General features: G+C 41.4%; 1 protein-coding gene across 3 annotated transcripts in view; it reads left to right on the top strand.

Annotated features, from left to right (window-relative positions):
• The window catches only part of MYO1D (myosin ID), a 349,377-nt gene that overhangs the window by 209,076 nt on the left and 114,237 nt on the right, over positions 1-26,064 (top strand). For all 3 annotated transcript variants that reach the window (XM_025851229.2, XM_073879410.1, XM_073879409.1), the window contains one exon: positions 3,667-3,780. In XM_025851229.2, the coding sequence (XP_025707014.1) occupies positions 3,667-3,780 (114 nt within the window). The remainder of the gene's footprint in view (positions 1-3,666; positions 3,781-26,064) is intronic.

Raw genomic sequence — 26,064 nt, 5'->3', positions numbered from 1 at the left:
CCACTTGGGACATTTTTTTTCACACATTATGTGGCCTTCCCAGTGTGCTTCCATGTTTTCTAGTCATCAACACTGATTGATTCGTGGGGAAGAGCACCTCTTGAAATTATCCTGTCGGATTAAAAGGGCTCTCAAAACCAACCGGTCAGCAAGGGTAGATGAAATGCTATAGGCCGCCCACTTCTCTACTGGGTGCTGTGAGGTATAAGAAAAAGGCCGTCAGATGATAATGACCCTCAAGGAACTTCCAGTCTGGCTGGAAGACAGAATTACTGTCTGTGAAATAAGAAGGCAATAAATATGAATCTGTCCTGGATATTTGAGATGTTACGATGTTTTGTTTATGTAGTTGTATTGAGGTATAATTTTTATACAAGTAGATGCACAGATCTGAAGTATAGAGTCCAGTGAGTTTTGATGAGTGTGTACACTCATGTAAATCACAACGCTATCCAGATATAGAACATTTCCATCACCCTGAAAAGCTCCTTCATGCCCCTTCCCGGCCAAGCCCTCCCACTACCAAGGGCAACCACTCTTCTGACAGCCTCTACCATAAAATAGTTTTGCAATTTCTTGATCTTCATTTAAAAAAAAATCATACAGTTGAATATGAGATTTTTACTTCGTTTTCAAGTAAATTCATAAGTTTTATTTGTCACTAATTTGGTAACCTATTTGTAGCTATTTTACAAGGGCAACAGCTTTTCTTATATACTTCCAATATTCAGATAATCTGTATAATCTTTTATAGTGGCTGAGTTACTTGGATCTACATTCGTGAGGTTATAGTAGATTTTCACAAGATTCATAAGTAGAATCAACATCCTGTGCCAAACACAGCTTCAGCTACAAGTTAAAAAATGCAGTGTTCTATACAACTGTTTTATCGAGTATATTCATAACAAGTATCCATGGTCCAAAAATTACAAGTGTCCTTGAAATTACTAAAACTTTACAATTAAATGAAAACTTTTGCCCTTTTAGTAGAGAAGTGTAGATACTAACTGAATTTCACAATGAGAAGGTGATAAGGATAGATTTAACTTTATTGTCTGGAATTTATAAACATCAGCAAACCTGCCCTTTCTTTCCAAAAAAAAAAGTTTGGGAGAGTATCCAGCATTTTATGTTAGCAAAAGTGCTTAGACAACAGCTCATCATATTCTTGATTGTCATGCTTTAGAAGAAAAACCCTGTGCCCTTTGGTTGCGATGTTAATTTTTCATTTCGTTCTTAACTCTATATGTATCCTATATATTCACTGTATAACTGTGTAATAGAAGGTTAGAGGAAAGGGTGATTGTTTTTTTACTTTAGAAATTTTAGCAGTCTTATAATGGAATGAGAATTTGAGCAATATCTTTAAATACAGAGAGGTAAAAAGGAGAGTGGAAAATCATACACATTTAAGAGAGAGCATAACATGAGGAAACCTGTCAGACAAGAGCAGAGCCTTTAAAGAAATAAAGTTTAAAAAGGAGAATAGTGGGTTGCCTGGTTGGCTCAGTCGGTAGAGCATGGAACTCAATCTTGGGGTTGTGAGTTCGAGCCCCATGTTGGGTGTAGAGATTACTAAAAAAAAAATAAAAAATAAAAAATAAAAAAATAAATGAAAAGGAGAATATTGGGAGATAGAAAAACTCTTGAAAGTCAAATAAAGGAATCCTAGAATCTGAGCAGTAGAGGACCTTGGAAACCTCTAGTCTTTGTACTCAAAGCAGGAACCACACCCACATCAGGGGTCCACCTAGCTTCTGCTCATATCCTTTCTATGGAGGAGGGGGATATTACTGCTTTTCCATGTGGCCCACTCTCGTTTTGGACAGTAGTAATTATGAGGCATTCATGCCATAATTCCATAATTCGTGCCATAATTCATAGGCACTGTACATTCTTGAACATGTAGGGTTTTTTTAAGATTTTATTTATTTTTGCCAGAGAGAGAAAGAGAGCGTGCCCAAACAAGGTGGGAGAGGGGCAGAGGGAGAAGCAGACTCCCCGCTGAGCAGAGAGCCCAATGTGGGACTCGATTCCGGGACCCCGGGATCATGACCTGAGCCGAAGGCAGAAGCTTAACCAACTGAGCCACCCAGGCGCCCCTGAACATGTAGATTTTTTTTTAAAGATTTTATTTATTTATTTGAGAGAGAGAGAGAATGAGAGATAGAAAGCACGAGAGGGAAGAGGGTCAGAGGGAGAAGCAGACTCCCCGCTGAGCAGGGAGCCCGACGCGGGACTCGATTCCTGGACTCCAGGATCGTGACCTGAGCCGAAGGCAGTCGCTTAACCAACTGAGCCACCCAGGCGCCCCTGAACATGTAGATTTAATGACATACTCAATATACTTTAGGGAATTTGGTCTGAAATACACCTACCCATTGCGTTAGGAAAGGGGCAGAATGAGTCATTTCAAATAGAGCTTACATTTTTTACAGTTTTATTGAGATATAATCACATACCGTACCATTCACCATTTTCAGGTACACAATTCATTGGCTTTTAGTGTATTCACAGAGTTGTAGATCCATTACCACAATCAATTTTCAAAAAGGAATCCCCCGCCCCTTAGCTGTCATCCTTCCAAAATTTCCGTCTCCCCCAGCCCTAGGCAACCAATAACCTACTTTCTGTTTCTACAGATTTGCTTATTCTGGATATTACATGTAAATGAACTCTTGCAGTGTGGTCCTCTGGGACTGACTGACTTAGAATCATGTTTTTAAGGTTCATCCATGTTATGGCATGTATCAATATTTATTTCTTCTTGTTGACAAATTATATTCCACTGTCTGGATATATCATATTTTATTTAAACATTCATCAGTTGATGGACATTTAGGTTGTTCCTATCATGATTAATGCTGCTGTGCACATTCATGCCCAAGTTTTTGTGTGGATCTGTCTTCAGTTCCTTGTGTATATACCTATGAGTGGAATTTCTGGGTCATATGGTAATTCTGTATTTAACCACTTGAGGACCTGCCAGACTATTTTCCAAAGTGACTGCATCATTTTATATTCCCACCATTAGTGATGAGGGTTCCAATTTCTCCACATCCTGGCCAACATTTGTTATTTTCTGTCTTTTTTATTATTGTCATTCTGGTGAGTGTGAAGTGGTATCTCACTGTGGTTCTGACTTACATTTCCCTGGTGGCTAATAGTGTCAAGCATCTTTTCATGTGCTTATTGGCTATTTGTATAGTTCTCTCTGGAGAACTGTCTATTCAAATTCTTTACTCATTTTTTTGTCTTTTTATTATTGAGTTTATATTCTAGGTAAAATACATATTCTATTCTTTTAGAGATACAAGTCCCTTATCAGAAATGTGATTTGCAAGACATTTGCTCCTTAGTCTCTGGGTTGTCTTTTTATTTTCTTTATAGTGTCTGGGTCAGAGTTTTTAGTCCTTTAATTCTTATGTGTTTTTCTTGTTTTTCCTGTTAAATTATAAAATTGTGAAATTTAAATTGTAAAATTCTACAAATCTGGAAACTGCAAGTCCTTTTAGATCTCTGTTCCTCCTGTAGAATGGTATATATCTATTAAAGAATGTGTCTCCACAACTAGCCACCTCTGCCCCTAATTAGATAATTTCCTGGTGGATAATTTGATTTCATTCTTGATGAGCTATGATGGCTTATTGGTTTGTTTTCTTATAGGTGAATCGATTTAGTAAGGTGGAAGACAGAGCGATTTTTGTCACCGATCGTCACCTGTATAAGATGGATCCCACTAAACAGTACAAGGTGATGAAGACTATTCCTCTATACAATGTAAGTGTTCTCTGCTTTCTGAATAAAGGAGTCTTAACCTGGTGTTCTTGGACCACTGTGGGTCAATAGACTGATCACTACAACCTTTTGGGCTTTAGGGAGCCCATGAATTCCTGAAATTTTATGCCAATCTTATGTTTTGTACAAATGTACTATTTTCTATAAGAAGGATCCAGGCACACCTGGCTGGCTTAGTCGGTAGAGCATGCAACCCTTGATCTTGGGATCATGAGTTCAGGCCACACGTTGGGTATGGAGAGTACTTAAAAAAAAGAAGAAAAAGGATCCAAAGTTTCCAATAGATTAATGAAGACATTTTAAAAAACAAGCATAAGGACTCTGTATTCTGCATGACCTTTCTCTATTCTTAATCCTACTTACTGCTTAAATGTTGTGGCACATAATGTATTTTCTTGTTTTCAAGAGGTTCATTTTTATAGAGAAGTGGAATTAGGAGAAAAACAGTAGAGAATTACTTCATGAAAACATTACCTTTCTTCCAGATGTAAAATTTATGCTGTTTCCAGAAGTTCTTTTCACCAGTATATTTTGCTTCTGATCTAAACCTACTCAGTTGTCCTCCATGGGGTTTTCAAGTTCTATAATCATTTCTCATTTGAAATATGAAATTTGGTGGTTATCTCCTTGAATCTCAATATGATTTTTTTTTTATTTTTCTCCTGCTATATGTGGTCTGCTTTATAAGTGACTGTTCTGATTCTTGAGAAAGATCCTTCTGACTACAAGATCTTTTTGAGTGTCAGGTGATTTTTCTGTATGCTAGTTCCTAAGGAAGGAGGTCTATTTGTGCAATAGTAGAATTTATGAGGAGTATCATTTAAAGATTATTTTAAATCCTTTTGGTCTCTGCAAAAGGGAACAGGAAACATAATGTTTTGTAGTTCTGTATTGTTAAATCAGGAGTTCTGTTGATTGTGAGGTACAAAGAAGGCAAACTATTCCTGGCTTTGCTAAATGATTTAGAATATCACTGCAGGGTTGATTATGGGGTTGCAGTTTGTCTCCATTACACCCCCCTGCCCTGTACACACACATGCATCCTTCTCTCTTTCAATAGAAAGGCTAATGGATTGCAGCTAAGAAGAAAATTATATTCTAAGACATTCTTGATTGTATATAGTCTTCTTAGCAAACGCTTGTAATCTCACATATCAATCATCATTTAAGCCTAATAACTGCAATCTTAAAGTAGGAGTTGAAGGAAGATACAGGAGAAAATCAGATTTTGTCAAAGTCAAATGAAGTGTGGAACCAAATAAAAAATAAATTGCGGAATGTGTTTTATTTCTTTACCTTCTATCAAAGGGGAGATCAATCAAAGCACTTGATACAAATTCAATAAATAGCTAAACAACTCTTTGAACTGAAGTTATTTTCCCAAACTACCATCCTTTTTCATGTTGACTGGTGTGCATTTATAGTCACTGTTCCCCTTCATCAGTAGCATGATTGTCAATGTATCAATAATATCATCTAATATAAAAATTAATGATGTTTAATAATCTCAGTAAAGGTAAACAATTTCAATAGAATGGGTACACACTATCATGGATGCTATCAGTACTCTGCCCATGTCCCCCTGTATTCCCTTATCATTTCTGTGCACACCAGCCTAACTTCCATCAGCCAACATCCTTGTCCAAAGGCTGCCCTTAGGCTGCGAGAACTCACTTTGCCTGCAGCCTACCCACAGGTGGTAGCTGATTTAACACTGGGCCCCATTGGCCGTCTTCCCATCCCCGTACCACCTCCCCACACCCTTTCCAGTGTCCCTGCACCTCCCAAATCACTTCTGTGTGTTTATCAGCCTTTATCTCGGGGTCTGCTTTTGACAGGAACCAACCTTGGAGGAGTGGCTGCCTCTTAGGAGAGACCAGGTTGAATGGGATAGGGGACTTCCAACCATATCTATAAAACGGTTTTTGAGTCTGAAACAAATATGGCAAAATATTAAGTATTGATAATGAAAACATGAGTCTTTGGTATTTTATTCTTTATACTGTTTGCATGATCAGACTATTTTGAAATTAAAAAATAGTTTAAGATAAGGAACTTTTTTAAAAAAATGATAATGCTAATAGTAATGCAGAAAGTGGGAAGGGAGAAAGGAGATGATGTCGGTTTTAACCATGTTGAGTTTTTTCAGGCACCAGTGAAACTTGGAAGTATACAATCCACAGATAAATTGGAAGTCTAATATTATAGAGGGGGAAGGAATTCAGCACTTAAGATAAAAATTTAAAAGCGGATCCATGTATAATTGGAGGCTAAAATTATGAGTCTAAAGAGAGAAAGGGGGCAGATGATTCAAGAACATTCCCTGTTAATGGTGAGGAAAGAATCACTGAAGGAAATGGAGTAAGAAGGAAATCTCTCAATGGGCCTCCATTTGCTCCTCTCTTTCATGTGCTGAATGAGCTGTGGCTTCCCTTCAGTTCCATAGGTTATGAATTATTCTAGGAAAGAAAAGAACTATAGGAACGTTGTGTTTCAGAATCAAGTTGGAAAGTTTCCAGAAGTAAGAGTAGTTGGTAAGAACAGACAGCTGAGGGTCCCACACTCCTCCTTCTGCACAGGCTCCTTTCCTGTCTCACTTAAGCTTTTCTGGCTCCAAGGAACAGATTGTGACCATACACTCTCTTGAGTAATGTTTTGTTTTTAACGAGGATACACATGGTAGTAAGGGAGAAGAATCTCATGAAGACCCGGGAAAGGCTACCATTCAGCATTTAAGGCTGCTCTCCGGGACTCTGTTACCCTGGAACCCCCCACAGCAACACGAGTGCTTAGAGAGTCTGCATCCCTGCCATTTCCTGGGGCTCTACTTCTCTCTGGGTGTCTTCTTCCTAACAGTCAGCATCCTTGCCAGACAGCACAGGCTAGCGCAAGGCTGGGGTCTACATGGGCCAACCCAGGAAACCACTGGAGTGTCATCCTGCAGTAATGTATCCAACACAGTCTCCAGCAGAGTCCTCACCATAGCAACCAATTCTGCATGACCCACGTTGGTACCACATTTCCTTCTCAAGCTCTTGTTCATCTGTGTACCCTCTTCCCTGACTTTTCCTAGTATAACATGGATAATTACTACAGATCTTTTGGGGCATGATTGATCTCACTGCTACAATCTTTGACTACTGTCCTTAGGCCCAAGTCATCTTTGGACCTTGGTCACAGATCACGCTGGGGTGGGACATCAGGAGAGAAGTGCTTCAAATAGGTCAGCTTCACCAGGCATCCTTGGGTCCTTGGACTCTTCCCACCGACTCCTGTTCCAATCTCCAGGATGCTAGTCTTTGTCAAACAGGGCCTAAATCGTGCTCATGGATGCTCATCATGGGTGAGAGTTTCGGCAATGCTGTCGTTTGGCTGTGTGTCTAATCATCTTCTAAACCTGGTCTTCACCAGTGCTTTTTGACAGAATATGTTTCCTTACCTGCTTCCAGCCAGCAACATGGGACCAATATTTGTTGTTTTCCTAATGCACCATAAAAAGTACTCAACCAATTTACTACCTTTACACCTCCCAACCCATTGAACTTGTATAAAGCAGGAGCACCTAAGTGCCCCCAGGCACTTAACTCTGATGGGCACATCTGCCAGCCTCCAGGGGCTCAGCTGTGATAGGGTAAGTGACTGCTTCCTCCCTACAGACTGGGGCTCTGCATGGTGGGTGGAGAGCTCCTCTTCCTTGTTGACGGGCTGCAAGCAGGGGCACATCCCATCTGAGAGTGGTTTCTGGCAGCATCCTTGTGCTCGTTTCTTTCTACTAGGTCTTGAGGTGTGATGAACAGAGACTTCAGGAGACTCGCATAATGGGGAGTTACACCTGAGTTAGAACAGCGGTGCAGGAATTACCTTCATTTGGGGTTTTAGACAGCTATAACCACATTGTCTCGTTACAACCTTTACAGTCTCAGTAACTAAACTCTTTATTCAGTAAGTGATTACTGAGGACTCATTATGTGCCAGACATACAGGTATTGTGGCACAGAAGTGTTAAAATAGTCAAAATTTCTGCCCTTATGGAACTTCAGTGGGGAGCAGCGGACTTTATGTATATATGTGTGTATATACACACATGCACATCATATAATCCATTAGGAGGGGTTAAGGGAAGAAACAATAAGGAAGGAAGATAGAGGATGTGGGAGGTGTTGTAATTTCAAACAGGGTGATCAGGCCTCACTGAAAATTTGACATTTAAGCAGAGACTTGAAGGACCTAAGGAATGAGCCATATGTTTGCTTGGAGGAAAAGTATTTGGGGCACAAGGAACAGCTAAGACACAGAGACATGAGCAGGGAGGAAAGGAGCCTTCTGGGAGCTGGAAATGACCAGCTCCGTAGCTTGAGCTGGTAGTAGTTACACTTGTGTGTACATATGTTCATCAGGCAGTTTCCTTGAGATTTGTGTGCTCTACTGAATGCATGTTATATATACCTCAGTAAAGGGGGAGGAAAGGGGCGCCCGGGTGGCTCAGTCGGTGGAGCGTCTGCCTTCGGCTCAGGTCAGGATCCCAGGGTCCTGGGATCGAGTCGCACAGCGGGCTCCCCGCTCAGCAGGGAGCCTGCTTCTCCCTCTGCCTCTGCCCCTGCCCGTCCCCACTCATGCCCTCTTGCTCTGCACTCTCTCCTCAAATAAATAAAATCTTTTTAAAAATAAAATCTAAAAAAGGGGGAGGAAGAAGGCTATCTGTGAAGGAGGATGGAGGAGGGAGGGTAAGCCAAAGAGCAAGGTGAAGTCAACGAGGCAGGGGATCACTGAAGCCCCGGGGAGATTTGGACACATGGTGATACACGAACCGTCTCCGTACAGCGTGTGGAACATACACAGTCACATTTGCTTTCTCCTCCATCCAAAGAAGAGTACGCCCCGCTCCCTTGCGCTCGGAGAGGCAGCCCTCCGCTGTTCCTCGGGGGAGAAGAAGCCACTAACTAAACCAGGGTGGGCACCTGATTTCAGGGAAGCCAGGAACCTCGGGGATGGCCCGGGATGGAAAGCTCTAAACTCTACCTCCCTTACAGACCCTCCGTGTTCCTCATATTGATCAGATGTGCTGCTTCGCATTTTCTCCAAGGTCAGTTTTGCTAGAAACCTATTGTATTGATTTCATTACCTTTTCATTGACCTCTGCTCTTGTTTTCCTTCTCCAGTCTCTAGATTTACTCTGTTGGGTCTTTTTCTAGCTTTTTGAGCTGAGGGATTAGCTGCTCTCATTTTTAAATTTTACTTTTTAAAAATGCATCAAAGACCATAAATTTGTGTTTAGAAATGGCTTGAGCTGACCTTCACAGGTTGTAATATGCGGTACTGTCCTTGTTCAGTTCTAATTATTTTGTCATTTCCATCATGAGTTCCTCTTTAAGCCGTGGGTGGTTGAGTGGTATATTTTCAAATTATCGTGTATGTGGTAATGTATGATACGTGTGTATGTGTTTTCTGTAGGACAGAGGGAAGTCCACAGACATTAAGTTCATTGACTGCTCGTGAGACAATCTGTTTCATATATATTTTAACATCTTCAACACCTCAGGAAGCTGTTTCCCTGCAGTCAACATTCTACTGCACTGGCCGTATCCCTAAATTATTTTTTAAAGATAAGAATTATCAGATCTTTATCGGTTGTGTTGTTTCTGATCAGTTTCTGTTAACTTAAAAACAAAACATGTTGCAGAATTTAAAACAGCATTCAGAGGGGCACCTGGGTGGCTCAGTCGGTTGAGCATCCAACTCTTGATTTGGCTCAGGTCATGACCCTCAGGGTTGTGAGATCAAGCCCCCACAGAGGGCTCCACGCTCAGTGTGGAGTCTGCTTCTCCCAGTCCCTTCCCCCTGCCCATCCCCTGACTTGCTCTCTTGTGGGCACACGCTCTCTTTAAAATAAATTAATCTTTTTTTTTTTTGGCTTTGCTTTTTTTTCTTTTTTTTATTATGTTGATCACCATACATTACATCATTAGTTTTTCATGATTCATTGTTTGCGCATAACACCCAGTGCTCCACGCAGAACGTGCCCTCTTTAATACCCATCACCAGGCTAACCCATCCCCCACCCCCCTCCCCTCTAGAACCCTCAGTTTGTTTTTATTTCTTTTTTTAATAATTTTTTATTGTTATGTTAATCACCATACATTACATCATTAGTTCTTGATGTAGTGTTCCATGATTCATTGTGCATAACACCCAGTGCTCCACACAGAACGTGCCCTCTTTCATACCCATCACCAGGCTAACCCATTCCCCACCCCTCCCCTCTAGAACCCTCCGTTTAAAAAAAGAATTAAAAACAACATTTAAAGAGAACTAAAATTAAAACCTAAAAGAAAAAACAAGGATAACCATTTTTCACTTTATGACTTAGAAATCTTCTCTGCCATTGCCCCATTACTCACTCTTACCACCTTTCTAACAGGTCAGAACAGTATTATTAATACCCTACGTCAAAACACAAAACACTCCCAGTCCTGTTTCTCTTTGAAAATGGGTGTCTGAACTGGAACTTAATATATCTTTGCTGTTTTACTCCATTTTTGGTGACAGCATCCCATGAGAACAGAGATTTTCAAACTTTTTCATGAGGCTTGGGGTAATTTAAGTAAATCTGACATCACTGGATTAGCAGACCCTTGGGATATCTTTTGGCATGTGGTGTATACCCTACCAGCTGTTCACATCTGGGCAAGTATTTTAACTTTTTTAGTGACATGTACCCTTCATGCAGAAAAGTACACAAATCTTAAGGGTAGAACTTAATGATCACAAAGTGAATTCACCCATGTAACCGTCACCAAAGTCAAGATAGAGGCCATAGGTCATGATCTCATGACCCCCCTCATGTTCCCTCCAAGTCACTCTCTCTCCCTTCCTTCTCAAAGACATAATTTTGCTCATTTCAAACTTCATTCAAATGAAGTAAAACTCTACGTATCCCTGTTTGTGTGGCTTCTTTCAGCATTATATATTTGTGAGATTTCTCCACGTTATTTCATCTAACTCTAGCTTGCTCATCTTCATTGCTCTGTAGTATTTCCTTGTGAAAATATACCACAATTTGTGTATCCATTCATGCATTGATGGATGCTTGAGATTTTTTTTTTATTCTTATACACATCTTTTAGTGTTACATGCATACATTTACGCTGGACAGATACCCAGGAGGGAAACTGTCGTAGATAATTCCAGGTTTCCAAGGCAGTTGCACTGATTTACACCTCCACCAACAACATCTGACAGTTCCAGGTGCTCCCATGTCCTCCCCAATACCAGCTGCAGATGGTCTTTTAAATGGTCGCTATTTTGGTAGGTATGTGGTAGTTACACATTGTAGGGGCTTTTCCCAGCTTTCTTGAGATATAAATGATATATAACATTGTTTACATGTGAAGTATACAACGGGTGGATTTGATATATTTTGCAAAATGATCGCCGCCATAGCAGTAGCCAATAGCTCCATCACATCACAGAATTACCATTTCTGTTTCATGGCGAGAGTATTTAAAATCTACTCCCTTAGCAACTTTCAAGTATGTAATACAGTATTATTAGCTATCATCACCATTGCTGTACAATAGTTTCCTAGAACTTATTCATCTTATAACTGGAAGTTTGTGTCCTTTTGTCCAACATCTCCCATTTCCCCTACTCACCACTCCACTCTGTTTCTGAGTTCGGCTGTTTTAGATTCCACATGTAGGTGAGATCATATAGTATTTCTTTATTTTTGTTTTTTTTTCCCATCCCATATGATGCCCTCAAGGTCCATCCTAGTTGTTGCAAATGGCAGGATTTCCTTCTTTCTCATGGCTGAATAATATTCCATTATTTATACATGCCACATCTTTATCCATTCATTTGTTGATAGATACAGATTGTGTTTTTTATTTGCATTGCCTTATTACTAAGAAGGTCTAGCACCTCTTTGTGTGGGGTCATTTAGATGCCTTTTGTGAAATGCCTGTTCAAATCTCTTGCCCATTTTTCTATTCAGTTGTCTTTTAAAAATTGATTTCTAGTTCTTTCTATATTCTGCATAAGTGCCCATTGGCAGTTAAAGGTGTTGCAGATATTTACTCTGACTCTGTGACTTGACTTTTCATTCTTTGAATGGTGTCTTGGAACAAAATGTTCTGTGTTAATATAGCTCAGCTTATCACTTTTTTCCTTTGAGGTTGATGCGGTTTTGTTTTTGTTTCGGAAATTATTCCCTCTCCCAAGGTCATGAAGGTATTCTTTTCTGGTATATTCTGTACACTTCATTACTTTACCTTTCACACTGATATCCACTGTCCACTTAGAATTGATTTTCGTGTGTATGTGAGGCTATAGCCCTTCGTTCATGTTTCCTCATGTGGGTAAACTGGCCTAGCACCACTCATTCATATCCAGATCCTTTCCCTTCAATTTCACCTTCCTCCCAGTGTATTGTTCTCACTAGCTACATCCATATGAATGGAAAGAGAGCTGAGCCTGGTGGTAAAGCAGATCTCATCAGAAGCAACAACCTAACATTTATTCCTTTTCTTTGTCAAACTGTCAGATTCCTTTGGGGGTCTGGTGGGTTCAGAAGTTAATGAAGCCCATACCCTGTCATGGGGCAGTCACCACTCCACTATGGTCCATGTGGCCATGCCTGAGTCCAGTATGCCAAGTCTTTGGATTCACCTAGAAAAAGCTGAAGTCTGTATTTTATGTAAGTCTCCTGATTAAATGCCATGCAAGCCAAATAAAACACATCTGTAGGCCCACAGGTCACCTGTTTGCTAATCCTGTTTTAAAAAGATCTTGGGGTGCCTGGGTGGCTCAGTCATTTAAGCATCTGCCTTCAGCTCAGGTCATGATCCCAGGGTCCTGGGGTCGAGACCCACATCGGGTTCCCTGCTCGATAGGGAGCCTGCTCCTCCGTCTCCCTCTGCCACTCCCCCTGCTTATGCTCTCTCACTCTCTCTCTCAAATAAATAAATACAATCTTTAAAAAAAAAAAAAGATCTTGTCATTTGTTATTTTACATGAGCTATACCCATGTGTCTTGGCCTCTTCCATGTCAAACTTTAAAAATTCTAAAATCTATGTTAGTGTTTTCTTCTAGATTTTATGTAGCAGAAACAGTAGAAACACTAACCATTTCTCACTTAGAGAAAACTAGAGCTGGGTATGTGCTTTTAGAAGGATACATTTTCTACTTCAATTAGCAAGGAAGAAAAGGAATAAAGGAAATCTTCAGTAGAGGGTCTTTCTTGTCTTGAGAACTTCCTGTCTCCTCAGAGTTCAATGCTAATCCCATCCCTCTGACTTTGCATTATAAAATTTTTCAAATATATAGAGAAGTTGAAAGAATAGTACAGGGAATACCCTAATGCCCTCCACCTAGATTCAGTGAGTGTTTATTTTTTGCTATATTTGTTTTATCTCTCTTTGATGATGCTTTGCCACTAAGATAATCCTGTATGCATCCTCCTAAGAATAAGGACTTTCTCCTTCATAACCACAATACTATTTTCATATCTAAGAAAATAACATACCCATAATGTCATCTGATATCCAGGACATACTCAAATATCTTCAGTTGTTCAAAGAATGTTTTATACCTTTTTTTTTATTTTTTTTATTGTTATGTTAATCACCATATATTACATCATTAGTTTTTGGTGCAGTGTTCCATGATTCATTGTTTGTTCATAACACCCAGTGCTCCATGCAGAACGTGCCCTCCTCAATACCCATCACCAGGCTAACCCATCCCCCTCCTCCCCTCCCCTCTAGAACCCTCAGTTTGTTTTTCAGAGTCCATCATCTCTCATGGTTCGTCTCCCCCTCTGACATACTCCCCTTTTCTTCCTCTCCTGTTATCTTCTTTTTCTTTTTTCTTAAAATATGTTGCATTATTTGTTTCAGAAGTACAGATCTGTGATTCAACAGTCTTGCACAATTCACAGTGCTCACCGTAGCACATACCCTCCCCAATGTCTATCACCCAGCCACCCCATCCCTCCCACCCCTAACCACTCCAGTAACACTCAGTTTGTTTCCTGAGATTAAGAATTCCTCATATCAGTGAGGTCATGTGATACATGTCTTTCTCTGATTGACTTATTTCACTCAGCATAACACCCTCCAGTTCCATCCATGTCGTTGCAAATGGCAAGATCTCATTCCTTTTGATGGCTGCATAATATTCCATTGTGTGTTTTATACCTATTTTTAAAAATACTACCTGGGTTCATATTTTAGAGTTACATCTCTTTTAGTCCAGAACTGTACCACCACACACACATCTTTTTTTCATGGTGTTGACTTTTTTAAAACAACATTATTAAATTATTATTTGCTAATATAATGGCTGAATTGTTGCTCCCCCAAAATTCATTGGTTGAAGTCCTAATGCCCAGTACCTCAGAATGTGGCTGTATTTGGAGATAGGGTCTTCAAAGAAGTAGTTAGTTTACAATGAGGTGTTAGGGTGGGCCCTAATCTGGTATGACGGGTGTCCTTATAAGAAAAGGCAAGACCACGTGAGGATGGAGAGAGAAGACAGCCATCCCCAGGTCAAGGAGAGAGGCCTCAGAAGAACTGCACCCTTCCACACCTTGATCTTGGACTTCTAGCCTCCAGAACTTGTTTAAGCCATCCGTTCTGTGTGGCTCTGTATGGCTGCCCTAGCAAGCTAATACGTTTACTTACCATAAAATTGACCCATTGTAAGGTACTGTTCAGCTACTTTTAGTAAATTTATGCAGTTGTGCAAACATCACACAATCCAGTTTTAGAACATTTCCATCACCTCAGAGAGTTCTCTTGTGCCCATTTGCAGTAAATCCTCACTCCCAACTTCAGCCTATCCTTTTACCTTTTCTAGAAACTTGATATACACGGAATCATGCAGTATGTATTGTTTTGTGTGTGACTTCCTTCACTCAGTATGTTTTTGAGGTTCATCTAGGTTGTGCCTTATGTCATTGGTTTGTTCATCTCACTGCTGAGTCATACTCCATTGCATGGATAGACCGTATTTCATTTCCCCATGCACCAGTGGATGGACATTTGGCTGCTAGGTGCATCTGCATGTAAGTCTTTATATGGGTATATGCTTTTATTTCTCTTGGGTGGCTATCTAGGAGGGGAATTGTTCCATCATATGGCATTTGTTTAACTTTGTAGGAAACTACCAAACTTTTCCAAAATGGCTGCCCCATTTTACATCCTGTCCAGCACATGGGAGTTCTGGTTTCTCCACATTCCCACCCATACATGGTATGCATGACATTGACTTTTTAGAGTCCAGAACTGGTCTCATCTGGATTTGTCTGTTTCCTCACGGTTCATTTAATTTATTCTCCTAGTCCCTGTATTTCCTGTTAACCAGCAGTTAAATCAGGAGGTGTTAATTTTATTTGCACAGTACGCTTCCACATTCTTGAGATGATACCTTGCATCTCAACAAAAGTGGCATAAGTACAGCCAACTCTGCCTTGTGGGTCATCTTTGGATGTTTCATTGCAGCCAAGCTACTATTATGTTTCCCCCACTGTGGTCCAAATTTCTGACTGCTTTTAGAATAGATACCCTGTGTTTTTCCTGTGAACAACTAGAATTTAGCATAAAAATAAAGATAAATATCACCATCAAATAATTACATATTGATATGTTGCCCATCATTCTATCAATACCTGTTATTTTCAGTTTCTTTTCCCAGTCTATTTTCATAACCAAATTCTTCCAATACTTTTTTCTTGATTTTTTTTAAGTTTTTACAGCTTATTAATCCTCTCTCGAAAAGTCTACAGTCTACATAGTCCCTGCAGGTCCCCAGAGTCACCACAGAATTTTTACTCCTTTGTGCCAGCGCCAGCATTGGCCCTTGCAGTCCCCCTGACCACCTTCATTCTGTGCTGGTGTTCCTTTTGCTATTTTCCTGAGGTCCTTTTCTTCTCATGTAGGCGATGTCTTGCAAGTCTATGTTTGGATTCATTTTCCTTCTGTAATCCAAGGAATTATAAATTGTGCCAAAGCCAATTGGCTTGCCACACCAAAATGCATTCTGAATCCAAATACAAAGATGACATCTGGTGTGGTCTTGTGTGTTTTGGCCAATTTTTCCCAAATTTCTGTCTTAGGTACTACGTTGCCCTTCTGGGGTGGAGGATGTTTCTGCTAAAGTCGTCAGTTGGTCGTGAACTTCCTGGTTCAGATAGTTACTGTGTTGTGCATAATGGCAGTCAGTCTTCAGGCAGCCAGGGAGGGAAAGCTTGATATTTCTTATTTATTTCTACAACTGTTAGCTCTCTCCCCCAAACCCTGGCAACCACTGATCATTTTACTGTTTCTATAATTGTGCCTTTTCTAGAATATCACATAATTGGAATCATATACTTTGTAACCTTTTCAGATTGGCTTCTTTAACTTAGCAATAGGTATCTGAGGCTCTCGCATGTCTTTCCGTGGCTCATTTCTTTTTATCGCTGAATAATATTCCAGTGTGTGAATGTGCCATAGTTTGTTTATCCATCTGCCTATTGAAGGACATCTTCGTTGCTTCCAGTTTGAGGCCATTATGAATAAAGCTGCTAAACATTCACATGCGGGTTTTTGTATTTATTCAGTTTTCAAATCATCTGGGTAAATACCTACCCGTGCAGTTGCTACATCAAGTTTGGCTTTATATGAACTGCCAAATTGTCTCCCAAAGTAGCTGTACCATTTTGCATTCCTACCAGCAGTGAATAAGAGTTCATCTTCACCAGTTTTTGCTACTATCAGTTTGTTTCAATTCTAGCCATTCTAACAGACATGTAGTAGTATCAAGTATTCTTCTGTTATCCTAAACTACATAGCTCAGCATACTCTGGGGTCCCAGCTAATCTCTACAGGAATCACCTCCCAGCTCTCTGTCATTAATTGGTTTGTGTTCAAGAGACAAAGACTGATCCTCATGCAAACCTAAACAAAATATAATTAAAATATAAATTTGGCACCTTTTTTCTCTTCCATTAGCAAAAATTATTCAGCTGGTTTATCATTTAGCAATGATTTCAGTCACTCTTTGTAGGAAGTATAAAAATAGGAAATCATGACAGGTTTTGAGATGAGTTTCAATAAACACTGTTCTCACAAATGGCATGGTCAGGTAATTATAAACAGCAGTCTGAGAATGAGACACTCAAGTTGCAAGTGACTCCTTTCTTAGCCACAGAGTGGCTTTCTTTGTACAAATAGTACAGAGTTGGGATAGGGTTTCAGCCAGCTGGATTCTATGTTACTGTCAGATTAGCATCATCCCCCTTGAGTCCCTGTCTACACTGTATTTGTAAGTTGTAATATCGAATTAAAGCATTTCCAATGTCAAGAAAGGTTAGAGTTTTTTACAGGGGATAGGAGGGTCCGAATTTGAATGTTTTGCAAAGCTGGGAGACTAGGGGTTGCTTGGCTTGATATGGAGAACAGTCAAGAAGTAACCTATCTAATTAGTAATACTGTATACAGAACTTTGATCACAACCTCTTTAACTCTGAGAACCATCCTAGAGATCACTATAATTGGCTGGAAAAGATTGCACCCCATGGCTGAGGCAAGTCGCCTCAATCAATGAGCTTGTGCCGTGTGCGTTCACAGGGACATGGGCTCACCCCAGCCAGCACTCAGGGAGCTGGTTGCCAAGATCAAGTTTAATCTGCGTAAACATAAAATCTGTTCACTGGTTTCAAGTGAGACTGTATAAACTGAAACATTTAACCCAACCTAGGCTGGAACGCCTCTTACCCTTTGGTTGGTGAATTGTGTTAGTTTTGCCCGGTGGGTTGGTTTGAAGAATGTTTGAATCTGTCCACTAATGCTGTTCCCTTTTTATCAGTGTGGGCTTGATGGCCAAGGAAGTAGCCAATTAATTACACAAATACCTCCTTTCGTTCTATGGAGAATACAGGCAAGCAAGGGCGAGAAAAGAGACAATGATCTGAAGTGATGTGAATGTTTTGTAGAGGTAAATGGGTTGTAATTATGCCAGGCTTCATGCTTTATTACTCTGTCTGGTGGTGACTCGCTAGAAAGCTATCATTTCATTTGGAAGATGGATTGTCCTTGTAATGTGTACAGGGGTGAGCCCTGCTGAAATCCATCGCTGTGGGCTCTGCTCCTCATCACCGTTTCTAAAGCACCCTCCCCTCCTGGCAGTGTCCCAGGAGAAGGTGTTTCCATGGTAATCTCAATGAAGGTGGTCAGCTGACGTCTGGCACCGCCTGAGCTGGTGTGCGCCAGCCTGCTCCCCTCCCTCGAGCCTCTAAACTGTATTTATTAGTCTTCTTTAATGGAAAGTATATAACCCCTTAATGTCAGACATGGAGTGGCACTCAGGTTTATTTATTTATGTAGGTAATAAATTTACCTTCCTAATTAATTCTCAGCAGGTCCCGGAATCTGTATTATTTCGAACATCTTGTGCAAACATTTACATTTTTGCCTGTTACAACAAAGAGAGTTGCTTAGTAATATTAGATATTTGGAAACCTCTGTTCTTAGAAAACAGTGATGTCTCTGTTAAAGAAGAATTTGTAAAAGATACAGATATTAAGGTTTCAGTTTAATTTTTCAAGGATCCTTTCTTGCTCTGCTGGTTTAGGCAATGAAACAGTCTTTCCACTCTCCTTATGATTTTTTTTTAGCACTCAATGATTTTATTATTGGATTCAAACGAGCCACGTGGCTTGAAAATACTTCTAAGAAATGTGACATTTAGCCATGTTCTCTAATTTTCTGTTTTAATAAGAGAGGAAGAAGTCAGAATTTCAGAGCTACCCAACTGATTGCTTTGCTGACGTGCGTTTAGAAGTAAATGCCTTCTGTCCCATCAGAGACCACCACTTATGTTAAACTACTAAGCAAACTGATTTATAATGTCAAAAGTCAGTGCTCTGGGGCACAAGGTAGAGTCCATTTTCATCAGTACTATACTTGGAAATTCAATTACAAATGTAAAAGATGCACGAAATCAGTATCTGAAAGCAACTATCATTAGAACCAATTTAAACTCCTTTAAAGAGCTATCTTGTTAAGGAAACACAAAGCCTTTAAACCACTAAAGTATAAGAAAATTAGTACAGCACCACCATATTTATCCAGAGGTCAGATTGCCAGGAACAAGATCCTTTTAAAGCCAAGCCCTAAGTGGAGGCATATACATAAAAAGATCTCTGCATTTGCAGAAATAGATGTTACTAAGCTGAAGCAGCAATAGGCTTCCTTTTATGTAAGTATCTCATCAGAGCTCTCGGATGCACTAAAGGTTTTTGAGCACCTACTACGTGCTCTGCGTTTTCCAGGCACCAGCAATGCAACAGCACATTTCACAGTTTGCCCACAAAGCCTCGTGGGCCCGTGAGGAAGGCAGAGCAGTGAACCAACCCCTCTGGCACAGGCCGATGGCAGCCGTGGGGCTCAGCTGACCGTGGTACCTTTCTCTCAGGAGACCACCCCTCAGGAAGGGCAAGTAACCCACCCAAGGTCACAAAGCTCACAGGGAATGGAGCCGGCTTCACACGCTCCTCTGTTACCCCATACCCTTGGAGACCTTGGACTCACAGCCCTGATGGTGAACTGCTGCCACCACCTCCTTTTTGTGACAGACAACACATGCAACTAAAATCCTATTTTAAGAAGAGGAAAGAGGGGCGCCTGGGTGGCTCAGTCGGTTAAGCGTCTGCCTTTGGCTTGGGTCATGATCCCGGGGTCCTGGGATGGAGAGAGCCCTGCATCGGGCTCCTTGCTCAGCGGGGTGTCTGCTTCTCTCTCTCCTCTGCCCTTCCCCCAGCTCCTGCTCTCTTAAGAAGAAGAGGAGGAAAGAAATCGCACAACTAGCATTTGTCACGTACCCGATGCCATGCATTTATTAAGTGATTTAAATCTGTTCTATCTCCATCTTTATAAGAATCCTGTGCAAGGAGTTAAGTATCATTTTATAAATGAAGAGACCAATTCTCATATTTTGCAGGGTTTTACTATGGATTTTGTAGACACCAAAGCCAAAGTGAGCCATGTGATGAGGCATCTTCTGGCTTAGTTGCCTAGAATGCTCTCTTGCTTTCTCTCTCCCATTTCCCTTATTTATTTACATCTTTCTCACAATAATAATTGTTTTCTAAAATATTTCATCTTAGCCTTTTAAGGATAAGTGACTTGTAGGCCTTGGGGACCCCGCAGGAAACTACATGATGAAGACTTAAGCTTGGGTATTGGCTCTGTTCTGCATGTCAGAGGCTCTCGAGGTATGGTCCATGGGGATACAAAAAAGAAAATTCTTTTGTTTCATTTCTGTCAGAAAGAAAAAAACCCACAAACCAGCACCTTTGAAGGGAGCTGACATATTGTACTTCTATTTGCACAACTGCTTCTCTCTTCATTGCAATCCTTCCTGTTCCAGGAAGGAACAAATAGGAAAAGGTACCACAGTCTCAGGCAAGCCAGGAAAAAAAAAACAAAAAAACATGTTTTGATTGCTAACCTGATACTTAGGAGATTTGAATTTGATTTTATTTAGTTTCCACCTTAAAAGCCAAATCAAAAATGTCAGTAGCGTTTTAACTCAGGGCTTCTCAGGCTTGGCTGCATGTTGGAATAGCCTGGAGAGTTGTATAAAAATTCTGATCCCCAGACCACACCCCAGACCAATGAAATGGAATCTGCGGGGGTTAGACCTGGACATCAACATGTGTTTAATCCCTCAGGTGAGTGCACTGTGTCGTCAGGTCTGAGAACCACTGATCTAATTGTTCTGTTCCCCAAATATACTCATTTTCATTGTTCTGGCTATTTCTCAGAATCATCTGTCAAAAGTTGGACTTGCTCCAGAATTCAGTTCCACCACTATATTTGTGTGTGTGCGCACACAACAGAGACAGAGACAAGGAGGGAGGGAGAGGAGGGAGACAGTGGGTATGTGTGTGCTTTTTCTAGAAAGCCATGAGGTCTTGTCATCTGCATCAAAAATTAAACCACCTTCTTTTTAAAGATTTTATTTATTTATTTGAGAGAGAGACAAACGAGAGAGGGAACACAAGCAGGGGGAGTGGAGGGGAGAAGCAGGCTCCCTGCCGAGCAGGGAGCCCAATGCGAGGCTCCATCCTAGGATCCTGGGATCGTGACCTTAGCCGAAGGCAGACGCTGAACTGAGCCCCCAAGGCACCCCCCAAAATTAGATCTTCTTTAAGGTACTGACTGTGGTCTTACATTGGCTGTCTTATTGGAAGATTCTCCTTAAACAAGGGTAGTATAAGATAATAAAATCATGTCAAATTTATGACTTTCACCCCTTACAATAGACATCTGCATATGCTGTCTCACCTGACCCTCCCCACATCAATGGGAGGCAGCCTCTACTTGGTCCTGAACTTGTAGATATTAAATGAGCTTGTTTCTCTGTTACTGGTTGAAGTCCAGCGCAAACTTTTTTTACACCGAATTATTCTAATGAAGTTCCAGGGCACCCCAGGGAGCATCTGATTCTCTAATATACCAGGTATAAGAAATATCATTTTACTGGAATTATGTCTAAATAAAAACATCTTTACAATATGCCAGAGTTGGGGGTACCTCTAGTGGAGTAAGTTAAGTCAACAAGTTCAGGATCCTCTCTCCTGACTTGACTAAATTATTTCTTTGACTCCTGTGGATGGATCAGTCCTTTGCTCCTTAGGAAACCACATCCGAGGGCTGCCCTTATGTCCCTGGTCCACTGTGCCATCTCCCTTCCACAAAGCTTGTTGAGTTGTGAATATCTTACCTTGCATTTGGAGAGTTTTACACTATAACTGGTAAAGGATGAAAGAGAAATCACATACCAGAGGGGTGTGGCAGACCCAGGGGGTGGGATGCATGGAAGCGTATGGGGGTTTGTTGAATTCATGCCCCATTTTAATGATAATGCCCACCTCAGGGGAGTGCTGAAGACTGAAATAAGATACACATAAATAAGCCTGAAATAATGCGTGTAAAGACCTTAGCATAGCTCTTGGCACACAGTAAACTACTCAATAATTGTAAGCTGCTCTTAGCCCCCTTGCAAACCATCAATCCCATGCCTGCAGAATCCAGATTAGGATAGAGTAGCCCTCCGTGTCCTCACTGTTTATTCTTCCTTCTTGTTTTTCATTCTGCCTGGAGTGTTCTTCTCCGACATGCCTGCATGGGGTCCCTGCCCCAAATAACCTCAAAGGGGTTTTCTAGAATAATACCCCCCAGACCTCTCTATGCCTTTACACTGCTAGTTTGTTCTTCTTCATAGACCATGTCACCCCCTGTCACACTGCACCGTTGTTTACAGTCTGGTTCCCCCACACTCCCCATTATCTGAGATTCCATGAGAGAAGCGTCATGGACCCTTGTTACCACTATACAGTAGGTGCTCAATAAATGGGTATTGATGGATGAGTTGGAGAAGTCAAGACTAGAGACAGAGAAAGCAATCAAGAAGCTGCTGTAATCCTGTTAAGAAATTAAGGGGGTCGGATTCAAGAGCTATTTAAACGGTGGAAACAACAGGCCATAGGCATTGAGAGAAAGGGGTCTAGACGCATAGGTTTCTTTCCTGGACAGTTTGGGCTGATGGTGGTGCTGGCTACTCACCAAGGTGGGAAGGTGTGGAGGGCAGCGGGGCTGTAGTAGGAGAGTGTGGAAAGGAAAAGAAGTTCAGTCCAAAATGGATTTCACTTCAGGTGTTTGAGGAACTTAAAATAGAGAGGCCCAATGACTGTGGGTGGTCTAGAGAACAATCCAGGACAGGGACATAGATTTGGAAGAAACTAATATATGGTAGCTGAAGCCAGAGAGTGGATGAGAACATCCAGAGAAGGTGAGGTGAGGGGGAAATTGCCTGTGAGGCGACCAGGAAGAACAGGCTTTTGAGGCTATGAATAAGGGTGTGGCTTTGACAGAAGAACACATGGGAACCCTCAGAATTTCCTGAGCAGAGAACCCTTTAACCCCATGTCTACCTTTGACTCGCACTGTCTTCCACACTTAACCGTAAATGTTGACCATCTGCTATCTGCTGTGGTTCTGTGGCACTGTGCTATTTACTGGGGAAAGAAAGGTGAGAAAGACACAGCATCTGCTTATTTTTTTAGTGGGTGAGGCAAACATACAGAAACTGTCACAGTGGGGCACCTGGCTGGCTCCGTGATGGAGCGTGCGACTCTTGATCTCGGGGTTGTGAGTTCAGGCCCCACATTGGGTGTAGGTATCGCTTGAAAGTAAAATCTTTCTTAAAAAGAAAAGAAATCTTCATGGTACAACTAAATGCTAAAACAAAGATAAACATGAATTGCTGTGTGTGTATGTGTATGGGATGGGTAGATATGGTTTCTCAGACAAGGAAGAGTTTCAGGGGGTCAAGCATATGTAAACGCTTGTGCGTTTTACTGCACTGGGGGCATGTGTAGCTTTTATCAAAATTCTTTTTTTTTTTTCAAGAGTGACATAATATTCTGGCTTACATTTTTTTTTAAGTTTAAATTTTTCTTTTTTTTTTTTTTAAGTAATCTCTACACCCAATGTGGGGCTTGAACTCACGACCCTGAGATCAGGAGTCACCTGCTTTTACAACTGAGCCAGCCAGATTTTTCAAATTCTTTTTTTTTTTAATATTTTATTTATTTGACAGAGAGAGACACAGCAAGAGAGGGAACACAAGCAGGGGGAGTGGGAGAGGGAGAAGCAGGTTTCCCACTGAGCAGGGAGCCCAATGCAGGGCTCGATCCCAGGACCCTGAGATCATGACCTGAGCCGAAGGCAGACGCCTAACGACTGAGCCACCCAGGCGCCCCTAGATTTTTCAAATTCTTCAAGGGATGTGTGAACTACTGCTTTTGGCAATGCAGACCAACAGATTTTAAGCGTCACGATGAGGTTTATTTAGGAAGCTAATTCTGACAGCATCACAAAGTATGGACTGAACAGAGAGAGGCTGTTGAAATATGGGCCTTTTCAGGGATTCAGGATAATGTCATCGGATACAGTGGCACGAGACATAGAAGAGACAAGCCATCAGAGGTTTCTGAGATATTCTTAAAGTTAACATTTTTCAAAAAAATATTTTGTCTGTGCCAGGCCCTAGTTTCATTTTCCTACATGTGTTAATTTAGATAATTGTTTCATCCTACCCTGCCCTCTCTTTTGGGCTTGGGACATGGTGTGACTGGTGGCATTTAATTGAAATAGGACCCTGAGAAGGAGGTTGGTTAGGGCAAGGTGAGGAGTTTCAGTTTGGCGAGGTCCGACAGATGGGCCCTCCAGGGGCCCCCTGCCTGTGCTTTCCCCAGACAGGCAGAAACCCCCATCTAGAGCTCCAGAGAAAGGTCTAAGCTTGACACTCACATCTGAGAATCATCAGTATTTTAACAAGAGGGAAACTTGCAGCCTCTTCTCCCCAAACAAGGCTTGTGTTGTCCACTCATGTGATATGTGCCTTCTGACTCCTCAACTGCATCATAAACTCCCTAGGGAGAAGACCACATTTTCTAATTTGTTTCATGTATAATCTGAAATAGAGAGTTAGAATTTCCAGTTCTGGGCTAGATGGAATAGATGCATTTTGCCCTGTCCTGCTCATTAAATACAACTAAAAACCCTGGACATTATATTATAAAACAACCATAAGACTCTGAAAGGTGGAAAGAAGATAGACTAGCTCAGGCCTTCAGGACTCGAGAAGCCGCGTGGCAGCAAAGTCTCTGGAGAAGCCCCCAACCCAGAAATGCTAATGGGCATGAACAAGAAAAGCTTTCTGCCTCTTGCCAAAGGACCAGGAAAGGGGCAACCTAGCAAAACAGAAACCTTTTTGACAATAAATACTTCTTCAGAAAAACATCGGTGGTCAGGGGATCACAGCCCCCACTCCCACGTCTGTCAGTAAAGGCTTAGTGGAAAGCCTAGACCTCTCCCCTTGCCTAGCATCCCTCCCCAGCCCCACGAGGGTGATACTGAGGAGGCCCAAAGGGGAGCCTGTACTACCACCCCGACCAAGGGGAAGATAGGTGTCTAGTTCCCTTTCCATAGTATCAGGGGAGGCTGAGTGAGGTACCCCCCTCCTAAGGGTTAGGAGGTACCCCTCCTGCTCCCCACCGCGGTGGTGTCAGTGGAGACCCATCTGGGGGGCCTGGACTCCCACTCCCATCCAGCAGTAAAGCATTGGTGCCTTCTTCCCCTACTGATCCATTTTTAGCAGAAGCCTGCTAAAATGGACGCTGGATCTGTTTAGATTAGATCCAGCATCTGATAACACAGTACCCAAAATGACCAGGATACAGTGGAAAATCACTCATCATCCCTAAAAGAAAGAGGTACCGGTGTGTATGGATTCAACTTATTGATAAACACAGGATAAGGAAAATAAGCCTAAAATTATGAGCAAATTAATCTTTTTGCATTGAGAGGATCACTAATTTGTAAGTTTAAAAAATTTCAATTAAAATACCAGTAAGGAAAGTGACTAAGTTGATATTTTAAGAGAGAGAAAAATGAATTTAAAATGGATAATATATAAACTGTTCAATTAGTAAAACAATTAGCTTTTTAAAATAATAATTTGTGTGGGACCTAGTTATTTAATAGTCTTATGTAAGTCAATGGCTGTGTGTGGTTAAAATCACTTGGAGCGCATAAAAAAACTCCAGATGTCCAGTCTGATCCCAGACCAAGTAAGTCAGAGTATCCTCAGTGATTTTTTTTTAACAGTTTGTTCATTCATTCATTCATTCATTTTAGAGAGAGAGAGCCCACAAGTGGAGGGGGGTGGAGGGGAGGGGAGCAGAGGAGGAGGGAAAGAGAGGGGGAAAGAATCTCAGGCAGACTCCACACTGAGTGCGGAGCACAGAGCCGGATGGGGGACTCAGTCCCACCACCCTGAGATCATGACCTGAGCCAGAACTGAGAGTTAGCTGCTCACCTGACTGAGCCACCCAGGCACCCCATCCCCAGTGATTGTAATATGCAGCCAAGGTTGATGGCCACTGGCCTCCTAGCCATAGGAGATAAATCGAATGTAAGTGGATTTTTACCTTCTGAATTTTGTCAGAATTCATTTTCACCTTCTGAATAGTCCGAATAGACATGACAGGGTTTGTGCACTCAACTTTGCATGCTCTTTCTCAAGGAGTTCCCTCCTGGGCCATTTGCCTCATTTCCTGCACCCTTGTGATGAATCTGATGATCTTCTAAGCCCACAACAATAACTCTGAAGCAGTAATTAAAAGGCAGTCAGTCTCTTTCAGGCAGGCATAT

The sequence above is a fragment of the Callorhinus ursinus genome, unplaced genomic scaffold, assembly GCF_003265705.2.
Source record: "Callorhinus ursinus isolate GAN/ISIS: 27379988/994484 unplaced genomic scaffold, GSC_fseal_2.0 scaffold34, whole genome shotgun sequence".
NCBI classification, from domain to species: domain Eukaryota; kingdom Metazoa; phylum Chordata; class Mammalia; order Carnivora; family Otariidae; genus Callorhinus; species Callorhinus ursinus.
The sequence above is the reverse complement of the archived record's forward strand: the minus strand, read 5'-3'. Positions and strand labels throughout refer to the sequence as shown.